The 12,391-nt window shown below is 48.7% G+C and overlaps 2 protein-coding genes across 2 annotated transcripts in view; one reads left to right on the forward strand and one right to left on the reverse strand.

The window, feature by feature from the left end:
* The window catches only part of LOC133361367 (interferon-induced very large GTPase 1-like), a 12,865-nt gene extending 4,941 nt beyond the window's left edge, over nucleotides 1–7,924 (forward strand). The window contains exons 4-5 of the mRNA XM_061580291.1: nucleotides 5,332–5,404; nucleotides 7,896–7,924. Of these exons, the coding sequence (XP_061436275.1) occupies nucleotides 5,332–5,404; nucleotides 7,896–7,924 (102 nt within the window). The remainder of the gene's footprint in view (nucleotides 1–5,331; nucleotides 5,405–7,895) is intronic.
* LOC133361399 (oocyte zinc finger protein XlCOF6-like) overlaps nucleotides 1–12,391 on the reverse strand; it is a 140,145-nt gene that overhangs the window by 113,108 nt on the left and 14,646 nt on the right. The gene's annotated exons all lie outside the window — the stretch shown is intronic.

Below are 12,391 nucleotides of genomic sequence, written 5' to 3' on the forward strand. Positions count from 1 at the left end.
TACAGTGTATCCTGATGACTTAGGGTTAATATTGTCTCTTTCTAACGTTGGGGTGGTCGGCCTCATGTTTTCCCGTTTGTATTATTATTTCCTCTTCTCTCTCCTCGATTTGCGAGGGTGTTACTTTATCAAAATTGCTTTGCATAGTAGCCACACTCAGTGTGGGATCTGGCCCTGGCTACGTCCCGTGGCTCGGAGTGTGGTAAATTGTTACTCCCGTATGTGTTCTGGTGTATCAACGTCTGGGTGTTTCACTGGTGCATTTAGTGCGATTCTTTCTCTCTCACGAGGGCGTGCAGACGCTCTACCTGCACCATTAAGGACAGTTTCTCTTGTCTCTCCCTTTCAAATTTTTCCTCATTCCATAATCTTTCTCTGTCTGTCTGTGCGAGGAGATACGAGTCTACCCTCGCTATTTCTGCAATTTTTACGTCACGTTTGGCTTTGCCACATTTCATCACATCCTTAAGTAGTTTCCTTCTATGGGCCTTAACATCTTCTGTATGGCTCCCCTCCCATATATCTCTCTGCTCCGTCTGCTGGCTAGCAGTCCGTCCAGTACGTTTTAATACAAATTCCCGATATTGTTTTTCCATAGATTCCATCTCCTCCTCAGAGGTCCACTCTGTATCAGTGTTATGCGTTGGTGTGTCAAACTCAGAATGTTGTGGATCCTGTGCCCTCTCTATTATGTAGTGTGGTTAATAGACTTAAGAGTGTATCTTAATTCTAACATCTCATGTGCGTCGTGAGTTACTCTAGAATTCCCCTTCAGAGCACATATAAACAATTGTATCACAGGATGCGTCAGTTCAACTCGAGCAAATAATCTCAGCCCAGCTGTCTTTGTTATACTCTGCTACTCTGGTATTTCCCTTCAGAGCGCGTTTTGTTTGTATACCCCCGTTTACAATCACAAGGCAACGTTAGTTCACAACACTTTGATTAACACATCAGTGATTCGTTCCTGAATTCATGCATAAACTGTCTGCGAGAGATCCCGGACGAGCCCCCATTATGTTGTATATGTTGGGTATGAAAATTTGTTATGTTGTATGCGTGCGTGGGTGAAATTATTATGTTGTATATGTGGGTTATGAATATTCAGTGGAAATAATAATAATTAAATGAAATTTGGCCAAATATGTAATTATCCGGAAATATGTTAATTTATGTAATTACGCACATTTTAATTATGCCAATTCGAGAGGTAATCGTATTAATTATGCGAGTGGGTGTAATTATGATAACGCAAGTCGTTATGATAACCAGACCCCGGTTCACCCCGTTATCGCTTTAACATTTACTGAGTATGTATTAGTGTGTTTATTAAGGTCACCAAGTTCAAATCTCAACGCAGAAGCAGATCTTATGCATAGATTTCAGGAAAGAATCACACAACCACTTCTGTATTGATCAATTTATTACTAATTCAACCTTAACTATGATATAGTATGCGAACTCTCAATCCCGGAACGTCAATACGGCATCAATACAGTATCATCAACGATTGTCGGATTTCACTTCGACAACTGCACATGGATCCCGCATAACGCGATGGTTGTTAGTGAGAGAGAGAGTCGTTAAAACGTGCAAATACTATGCTAAGAAAACCTTAACGTTAATAAATGATTATACTCAATATTGTTCACGCAGTACCGCACTCCTTATTGATCATACGCAACCCTTATCACGTTGTTAACACCTTGGGTCACGGAACAGTTGAATATTCTGTAGAGGATGCGAGTACGTGCGGCGATTATGACTGAAAGATACTTGAAAGATTATACGGCGATAAAAAAAACACAATCAAAACAGTTACTATTCTTAAAGGCACCAATCTCAACAGATACATCGGCAGGTTATCTGACAGCAGAACGGCTCGGAGTAAGGGCCTGCGACGGTGCTCCTTTTCCGAAGATCGTTATCTTATACCAAGTTTACTAATTGGGGACCAGATCACCTGATAAGGATCCGGTGACCACCACTCCCCACGTGAGCGTGGCTCGGCGGAAGGAGGTGCCAAGAATCAGTTCGTATTGATGGATCTGTTGGGAATTTATGCGATTAAGAGTACAGCCCACTAAATATTAAAGATAAAAATTAAGAATACTCTTATACGACGGATGCCACCACTCGGTCTCGTTGTGATGCCTTCCCAGCCACGGATGACTTATGGGTTCGAGTGTGTTTGAGTGGTAAGAGTTGTCTTGAATAGTCAGTGTTCGGAGTCGATTCTTTATGTCAAACAGACGCCTGGTGGTCGTGTGGTAAGGGGGCGGTGCGCGTCATACGTATCAGGCGCTCTCCTGTCACCGTGGTGAATTGGCTCGGATGGCTGTTGATACGCTGTCGCAGTTCGGAACCCGGTCGGTAGGTGGCGCCCACAACTCGCTCGTAGCGTGCAGCGTTGGATCGTCGCCAAGTCGCGACGCTCACCACCGGCGGCAGCGGAGATCTCCGGCGGCAGCAGAGATTGACGAGCTGAAGATGAGTCGAGCCGACCCGCTGGTCGCAGCTCGCTCCTGAGTCGACCCTCCCGGTCGAGCTCGCTCCTGGGTCGACCCGCTGGTCGCCCTCGCTCCTGAGTCGACTCTCTGGTCGCACTCCTGAGTGGACCCGCTCTGGTCGCACTCGTTCCTGAGTCGACCCTCCCGGTCGAGCTTCTGAGTGGACCCTCCCGTCGCACTCCTGCTGAGTCGACCCTCCCGGTCGAGCTTCTGAGTGGACCCTCCCGTCGCACTGGTTTCCAATGTTCAGGATCCGTTCCTTTATGCTGAAAAATCCCCCTGGATCCCGCCCACAAGGCGGGGCTTCCGATTTTTGCTGTGTCAGGATCTGTCCGTAGGCAGGTGTGTCCATGTGTGTGTCCGTATGTCCTTGTGTGCATCACTGACGGTATATTCCGTTGTCAACTCCCTCCATAAAACCCACGAGCAAACAACCAGATGTTACAAATTGTCTCGAAGTCGTCTCTCTGTCTGGGTGCAATTTATCTCTTGTCTGGCCTTCTTCATGAACCCAAAACACAGACGTTACAAATCGTCTCATAGGCGTCTTTGTTCGTGTTGCACAACCTGGAGGGGGGCAACACTCTCTCCGACCCGGCGCACAAAGAAATGGTTAAAAGTTTTAAGTTAACATTTGTCCCTTACTATTTCACAGTTATGATTCTGTATGTAACCTAAGGTCTGTCGTTTCCCATCGTGGTGCTTGACTCAAGTGTAGGTTTCCCCGAGCGTATACACACTCCTATCCCGCGCTGCGGGGATACAAAGACGGCCGGGATCTCCCTTTCTCTCCGACCCTGGGTTTAACATCGTTTTTTTTTTATTATGTATTATATTCGACCTGGTTGTGATTCATCCCGTTATCCTGGCTTTTCATAAGTTTTACTTTGTCTTTTCATGCATATACTTATTACTATTAATTTATTCCCGATATCTTAGGTTAAGGGGTAAGTTTCTTGATCCTAGGAATTCGTATTCCTTGGTGCCTGGATGGTTATATAAGCGGAATATAGTTTACGGTGAATAGCGTTAACATTGATGTTATGTGCGATATTATGTATTGTGATGTCTTTAACTTAACTTGTTTGTCAGGGCTTTACTGACACGAAGTTGCATTCCATAGCCCGCAGTCTTTGCCCCACCCTATCTCTGCTCGCCGTTGTTGTTGCCTGCCGTTAATTCAAGGCCTCATTAATTTCCGTCACCCCTGAGTAGGTGAGGGCGGTTGAACCTTGGAGTCAGTTCTGGTTTTTGTCTGCCTGCTTCTTCTTGTGTCCCCTGACCCCGGGAGTTATTATTCTACTTTATGGCCTGTCGAAGCCCCACTCGCTGTTGCTGGGCTGGTGTTGTTCCCGGCTTTTTGCTTACGTTTGCAGTTCGCCGTGCTCTTGATTTCCTTCCCTCTTCAACCTTATATTGACTATTCGCTCCTGTCTGGGTGCGATTCAATTTTGACTTAGGAAGGTTCTGATTGTCATATGCTTCGGGTCGAATTGTATAGAAAGTATTGAAGTATGGAAATAACATTTCATATTGACTTAATAATGGTGATGGTTCAGTAGGCGTAACTTGTGGCCTGGTTTAATTGGAGTGGGTGTGAATATCGATAACTTTAGCCTACCCTGTTGTTAAATTCCGACTTTAACGTTACTTTAATAGCAATACAGAATAATTGAGCTTTTTGTCTTAACTAGGCGAATGCGAACTTCTGGTGACCCCCGCAGCCGTGTTGTTCAGCTGGGTCTTGTGCCTTGAGAGATATACAACCCTCTTTTAAATCACCTCTCCCCCTGTCCACCTTCTGCTCTGGGAGTGTTTATTCTTGATTCCAGGTCCAAGGCCCCCTCACATCCAGACGCGCAGGGTTGTTTACATCAGCTCCCCCCCTGTGCACGTGTTCTAACTAGCTCGGAATTCCTGAACACACAATCAGTGATGATTCCTGGCTTTCTGTGGTTGTGATTTAGACAAAGGCGCCTCTGTTTCTTCCATTGCCTTTGAGTCGACACTGCCCTATTATTTGCCCATGTGCTGAGGTCATAGAATTCGTTTTGACTTCAGTAATATTAACATTCAGTATTGGATTAGCAAATGGGCAATGGTTCATTGATGTAGCTCGCAGCCTGGTCTCCAGTTTGAGCGAGCGCGAGGATCGATAATTTAGCCTACTCTGTTGTTGAATTTCGAATTTTGACGTTACTTTAAAACCATGCAGGATGATTGGGCTTTTGCCTTAACTATGTCTGGCTGACACTCCCACTGTCTCTGCCGCCTGCACGGGTGACATGTGCCCGTTCATCAGGCCTTATCTTCCCTTGAAGCAACGTTGTAAATTCTGCCATCCTAGCCCTCCTCCGGTTCATTACTTAACAACACCTGGTGTTTTGCAGTTTGCTGCGCTTGGTGTGTTTCACTCATTAAAAAAACAAGTAAAAAGATAATATATAAAAATCATCAAATATTATTAATCTCAATTATGGAAGAAGGGTTAGTATACAACAGAGACCACATTATCATTCATGAGATTTAACACTCTGTTCGTGACAGCTATGTTGGGGTGGTGCTTTTCAAAAAAGTAATGGCACTCATTCCATTTTTGCATAATGGATTTTTCAAGGAGAGATCGTTTCGGGGGGCTGTGGTCAACGCTGACGAAAATACGTGGAAAAAAATCCATCGCTCGGGGTTTTTTTATTTTTAGGTGAAGAGGGATGACTGTCACAGCTGGCGCATGTGTGCCTCTCCGCTCATTCCGGGGTGCGCGCGCGTGCATGCGCGTGCGTGCGTCCGCGCGCGTGCGTGCGTGCGCGCGCGCGTGTAGCCTGCGCGTGAAGGGCAGAAGAGGCGGGCGCACCACGTGTCGCGAGCCCCCGAGGAGGAGGAGGAGGAAGCGGGTACTCCCTCGGCTGATTTTGCATTGCTCGCTCCCGTTACAATAAATCACGACCATGTGACAGCCTGGAATTAGCATAAAAATGGGCGCGGCTCCTGTTCGTGAACCGAAGCATATTTTTATGAAATTTTCTGGTCGTGAACCGAGTTGTTCGTGAACCGAAGCGTTCGTGAACCGAGGTATCACTGTACTTTTAAGGCCACCATTTGCGATCTCAAGCAGTTGATCCTCTTCTAGCAAAGACAAGGTCGATTCACCTGGCTTATTCACAAATGGGTCGCGGGTCCATTCCTTCCCAGTTCGGGGTCTTTTGTGGTTGGGAAGTAATGCTCAAACTCTTTTAAAAGCTGAGATAGGTTTTAATGCACCAGCTGGGAGAAAGGCCCTGGCTCAGTCTCTTTCAAAATCTCTGCTAGTGTTTGAAACATGTCAAAAGTTCCAATGTTCACTAGTCGCCCCCATAATTCCAGTTTGGGTTTGAATCAGAGGTCGCAAACGGGTTTTGATTCTTTATCCATATCCGTACCCGGCCGCACCAGGGTCGCAAATGGGTACCCATACCCGGCCGTACCTGGCCGGGTACGCGTAGGGTACGGGTATCGGGTAGGGTACGGGTACCCGATTGTGACCTCTGGGATGAAGCCATGTTGCAGGTGCGGGTGGGTTGATTCTAGGACAGACATGGGCAAAGTCCGGCCCGTTGGGTTTTTTAATCCGGCCCGCCGAACTTATCCAAATATTAAATTAAATGTTACCTTCCTCCTGTAATGCCCCCATTCCCCCATTAGATGGCGGACTTTATGTAATTCAACAAAACTCCGACTTCTCTCCGAATTTCACGAGTCCGTTCTAGACCCCACAGTTTTTTAAAGCGTTTTAAGCACAGAAAACAATTCAAGTTTGAAAAATCATTAATTATACGAACTTTTCAATAATTTCCTTCTTCACTTCGATAAAAATTTTCTTTAAAAACTTCTTCTTACCAACATTACCACTCATTACCACTTTCTCCGAAGGCAAGTTTGTAAAATAATACATGGTACAGACAGCAGACATCTTGTGTCCGGAGATCAAAAGCTAATTTGAATAAGTCAGTTTATCTCGCAGGACTGTGACTCGCCGTGTCAATTAAACAAAAAGTCTGATTCCTTTGAATTATATTCACTAGCACTGGATGAAAGTACGGACGTAAAATACACTGCTCAGCTCCTCATTTTTATCCGAGGCATTGACAGTTTTGCAATAACAAAGGAGTTTTTGACCATGGAGTCCCTAAAAGGAACAATGCAGGGAGAGGACTTGTATAACCAGGTATCTGCTGTCATCGAAAAAAATGACGCTACCTCGGAGTAAACTTGTCAATGTCACAACGGATGGATCGCCAAATTTAACTGGAAAAAATGTTGGGCTGCTGGAAAGAATCCAGGATAAAGTGAAAGAGGAAAACCCAGTCCAGGATCTTATTTTCCTTCACTGCATCATCCATCAGGAATCCCTATGTAAGTGTGTATTGCAGCTTAATCATGTCGTGAATTCAGTCGTAAAACTTGTGAACTTTATACGAGCAAGGGGACTTCAGCACGGTCAGTTTATTACGTTCCTGGAGGAAACTGATGCGGATCATCAGGACTTATGTGGGGGTCGCTAGTCCCCGAGATCCCTCCCTCGATAATGCTTACGGCCGGGCTAACATCATCACTCGCCCCCCCGCTGCTAAGCGAACCGCTGCTGGGTTCCTCACCCATGGTGTGGGAGCCGTCGCTCGAGGATTCCCCTCCACCGCGGGTCCGCGTCGTAGGCATGGTTAGATACCGAGTAGTATTATGCCCGCTTTACACTACCACGATACCTCCCTTGCCTAATCGCGCACCTGCAACCCGCACGGAGCGAACGCACATGCACACACACAGCTCCACACGCGACACCCACTCTCGCGCCACTCTGCGCAGCGCTCCCACGAGGCGAGCAGCCGCAGTACACGCGTTCACACCGCTCACGAGATCACACGAGGCCACGCTTCGCTATTAATGCTTTATTATTTGCTACCTGCGAATTGATGCTAGATCAGTATGAGTCGACGAGGCTGGCCTATTCTACCACCCCTGAATCTATTCTCTATCTATCGGCTATGATCCTACTTCACCTTCTTACTCCCTGTTAGATGCCCACGGCGGTTCGTTGATCCCGTACTCGCAGCGTGCCTCGATGCGTCTCACGGACGTTCGGGTCGCTGGACTGGAGAGCGTCCTGTCGCCTGGCGCTGGAGAGAAGAGAGCGATTTCTCGTTTGTGCCCCCTTTTTATCCTCCCTACATCAAAGGGATGCGGCTCCGAGCGGGATGGCGTCCCTCAGCCCTTCCCTAACAATGGGCTCGCGCCAGCTTGCACGCGCACGGCGGTTCCGGGCGCCTTTGACATGCTAATCAATGTGCGGCGTAAATTCTAATTTATCCCTTTCTCTTGCATGGCGCTGTGCTCCTTCGCACCATGCAGCGGCGTCCATCACCACGGCCCGCTGCTGAAGTTAAGCGCGGAGCTTCCGCATGTCCCCACCACCTGCCCTATCAATTGCGCACCCTAAACTACGCCGCCCCGTCTCTCATCTGTCTGTCTCGTCGACCTGTGGGGGTGTGTGTGGGGGGAATGCGCCTCAACCGCGGTGGCCGAATGCCCCACGCTGCAACCATACCATATTAAGGTCGGTCGCAGCGCCGCGGCGCAACGTAGCGTCGGGGGAGGTCGTACAATTTTCTGATCGCCGGAAACCGTGAGAGTTAATCCCGATAAGGGTTTCTCGGATAAAAACCGGTCGATCAGGTGATCTCCCCTTCCAGCTCTATGGGTGGGGGAAAATGCGTGCGGGTGTGTTCATGTGAGGTGAGGTGAGGGGGACGAGGGGTTGGCTCCGTTGCTTGGTGGTGGTGAGGTCGGGGATGGGGCGCCTGCCGAACAGCTTCGTGGCGGCGGCATCACATAGCCCCCCGAGGTGCCAGTCCCCGTCCCGGGTTGACTGGAGCACCTCGCTTGGGCCGCGCCCACGAGGAAACGTTGCGGGGTCCGGGGGATCCGTCCGGACCTGGTGGCTGGCCTCGGGGCGGGTGGTTCCGTCCTCTGTAGCTCCTGCGGCGGCCTCCTCCTCCACTCCAGCGGCTCTCCCCGTCCTCCGGCACCTGTGGGCTGAGGCACAAACTCAGCAGCGGAAGGGTTTAGGGCCCGTCGTCCGCGCCGTCTCCGGACTGGATCGGGGCGTCTTGGGGGCCCGGCGGGTCCCATGTAGTGTGCGAGGCCCCCCAACACGAGGGGTGCGGGTACTCCGGGATTTCGGGGCCTTCGGGTGACGGGGTTCTCTCTCGCCGGGGCCGCTTTCCACGGTTTTAAGCGGCGGACGTTGACCACCGTCTCTCGACCCCTCTCCCCGCCATAAATTAGTACCGTCCAGGGGGAGATCTGCCGCACCACGGTCCAGGGTACTCGCCAGTAGGTCGTCAGTTTCCCCACCTGCCCGGCCCCGACTCGAGGGGTGTGGAGCCACACCTTAGCACCTGTCAGGAATAAGGGGGGTTCCATGCGGGGTCGGGTGCCCTGTTCCTGCCGCCGATGCGCGCCTTCCCCTTGCGGGTATGCTCGGCCTCGGGCTTCTCGCAGGGTCTCCAACAGGTGTTCCACGGGGCGGCTTCCGGCTGGGGGGAAGGGACGCCGAATAGCAAATCTGCGGGTAAACGAGACTCACGGCCGAACATCATTAAAAACGGGGTTTGTCCCGTCGACGTGTGTACGGTGGTGGCGTAGGCGAAAAGGGCGTAGGGGAGGTGTTCGTCCCAATCCCGTTGATTTGCGGCCGCCATACGTTTGAGTTTCCCCGCTAGGGTCTGATTCATGCGTTCTACCATACCGTTCGCTTGGGGATGGTACGCTGTGGTTCGGTCCTTCTGGATTCCGAATTCTTGGCACAGTGCCTGGAACAGCTCGGCCTCGAACTCGCTACCCTGGTCGGTGAGGACTCGTTCTGGGATCCCGTGCATAAGTACGTAATGTTCCACGAATGCCCGGGCCACCACCAAGGCCGTTTTATCAGGGATGGCCACTGCCACGGGGTAGCGGGTGAAATACTCTACTGCGACTAGGATATACCGGTTGCCTCGATGGGATCGCGGGAATGGCCCCTGTAGATCGATCCCGACCAGCTGATTCGTGCGGCTGACGCAGAACGGCCTTAGGGGTACCTGGTATCATGCCGGTTTCGGTCCGCTGTTGTATCTATGCCCTGTTTTCCGTTATTAATATTAAGAATAATTAAGAAAAAACATTTTTTGTTTTTATTATATCTATATATATATTTTTTTTAATAATGAGGACGGCTCACTTCTCCTCACGGGCACACCGGGAGTCCATGAGACATGGAGGGCGGTTGAAATGATGGGAATTCGGTCACAAAGAGGTCATAGACATCCAGACGGACAAAAAGATGTATGGACTAAACCTCCCAAGACATCTGGAGATGTACAGATAAGGTGCAGAGTAAATAACGGTTGAAACTTCGCGTTTTCTTAACGTTTTCCTCACCGAAAAGTAGAAACTTAACAAAGATAATTAACCAACAAACAATATTTTTACTATTATTATATGTTTCCTACCTACACAACCTTCCAAAAAAACTAAAGAGTACGAATTCCAGAAAGCTTAAGTGGAAACATAGTTACATTTAACCTCAGGACATTAAAATATAACTCGGAATAAACACCAATCTCTGGAGAACTAAACTGGGCGAAGCCCCAAAATAATAATGTGACGAGGAGCATTACGAATATTCATTAAACATAGACGAATGATAACCAGGATACTAAGACCGAAGGAACTCATAAAATATAATTCAAGAATAAATGTAACACACAGGACCACATAAATGTATTGCAAACATCTCCTCGACCACCTTTGTCTTCCAGCGGGGTCTGACCTCAGAATGACCCACCCAGGGTAAGCAAGAAGGGAGCAGAAAGGTCACAAAGGGGGGGGGGGGGGGGTTTGTGCTGACATTCGAGAACATCTGGTTTTTTTTCTGTTTATTTTCTCTCGCAAGAGACGCGGAGAGAGAAGAGGGAGTCACGTTTTGAGTTAGGCACAGGCACACAGCGAACGAGCAGTCTGGGTTGAGTCGTGCTCAGTCTCGCAACTCGGCGTGCGACGCAGCGTTGCGATGGGGCTCGCAAGAGAGTTGGGGCAGATCGTGCCTCGAGGAGAGATGGGACGACGAGGGGTCAGAGAGTGACCGCCTGAGAGCAATCTGTCCAAGTCGCGCTCAGTCTCGCAACTCGGCTTGCGACGCAGCGTTGCGACGGGGCTCGCAAGAGAGTTGGGGCGGTTGTGCCTCGAGAAGTGATGGAACGAGGAGGAGTCGTTCGAGTCACAGAAGTCTGAGTTCAACCTGGGTCGGGGCTGGGTTTCAGCCGTGCTCCGGCTGGCGGAGCGTCGTGAGGAAACGAAACACCGATGCCGATAGCCGGTGTCGCTTCTCGCAGAACGAAGTTAAGTGCGAGTGAAGCTGGCAGCTGCACGAACAAGGGAAGCACGGAGCAGAGAGAGTGACGAGTGACGACAAGCAATCAACCTGTAAAAGGGCGGAGATCGCCAAGCGTCGACCAAGCGTGCAAAGCAGAGAGCGCGAAGCAGTGGAGAAAGCATGGTCAAACGGCTGTGGAGAGAGAGAGAGCGCAAGAGCAGCACGACTCGGACGTCACCGGGCGTCACCGAGCGTCGTGCCAACTCGTCATCCAGCAGAGGGAGAGAGAGCGCAAGAGCAGCACGACTCGGACGTCACCGGGCGTCACCGAGCGTCGTGCCAACTCGTCATCCAGCAGTGGAGAAAAAGAGAGCGCACAAGCAGAGACGCGTCCGAGCGAGGGAGCAGCAGGAGCTTGCGGCGGCCACGCCCAATCGAGAGGAACACCTGGCCGCTGTTTGTATCCTCCTACACCACACAAGCTAACGACACAATTAATATTACGAGGGGACAACGCACACACAGCACGCATACGAATAAGACTTTCAAAAAGTGATCTTTGCGTTTCAAAAAGGGTTGCCATTTCGAGGTGGTGCGTTCAATATCAACTGAACGTGCAAAGCAGTTGCTGCCGTCGAGTTACATGAATAAGAAATGTTTTAGTCATTCATTTTCGTTAACTGCATAATTTCGCCAATGAAGAAGTATTTTTAGTCATTCAATTTCGTTAATTGCATAATTTTGCCCATGAATTTACTGACGTATACCTGCTTTCGCATAAGAGAGTGTCATGTGCTTGTTTAGAATTAAAATTGCTTAACACCAACTGTTCGAGTGCTTCTTTCCAAGTCCATGCAAAACTATCTTATTCTTGATAACTGTATCCTGTGATGAGATCTGAACCTGGAGACCTAAAAATAACATAACACACTAAGATAATCAGCAAATGTTTAATCGACGATAATCGTGTTATCCTGATTGATATAACCCTGGATAAACGAAACCAAGCCTAATTATCATAACTGCACACAGTAACATAATCGCAAGCATCCGCATAAATTACTACGATTATCTCCGTGATTATCACAATTTATGCATATAATTACACACATTATCATAATTTATGCATATTAATACACACACTATCATAATTAATGCGATTTGCGCAATTTTCGGAAAATTATTAATTTTTATTATTTTCATCAAAATTTCATAATCCCAACACATACAACATACTGGGTGGCTCGACCGGGATCTCTCGCAGACAGTGTTTTGCATGGATGATGGAATGAATCACTTCGTGTTAACCAGAATATCGGGATCGAACATTGCATGGTAATTGTAAACGGGCATAAAACAAAAAAAAACGCCCTCTAAGGTTAAAACCCAGAATAGCAGGTTGAAACAGAGACAGTGGAATTAAGATAATATCGCATCGAACCAATTGCATCCTGTGATAAATGGTGTTAGAGGTACGCACACTGAATCGGAA

This window comes from Lethenteron reissneri, chromosome 72 (genome assembly GCF_015708825.2).
Source record: "Lethenteron reissneri isolate LAM-NWPU_2019-01 chromosome 72, ASM1570882v1, whole genome shotgun sequence".
In the NCBI taxonomy this organism is placed as follows: Eukaryota; Metazoa; Chordata; class Hyperoartia; order Petromyzontiformes; family Petromyzontidae; genus Lethenteron; species Lethenteron reissneri.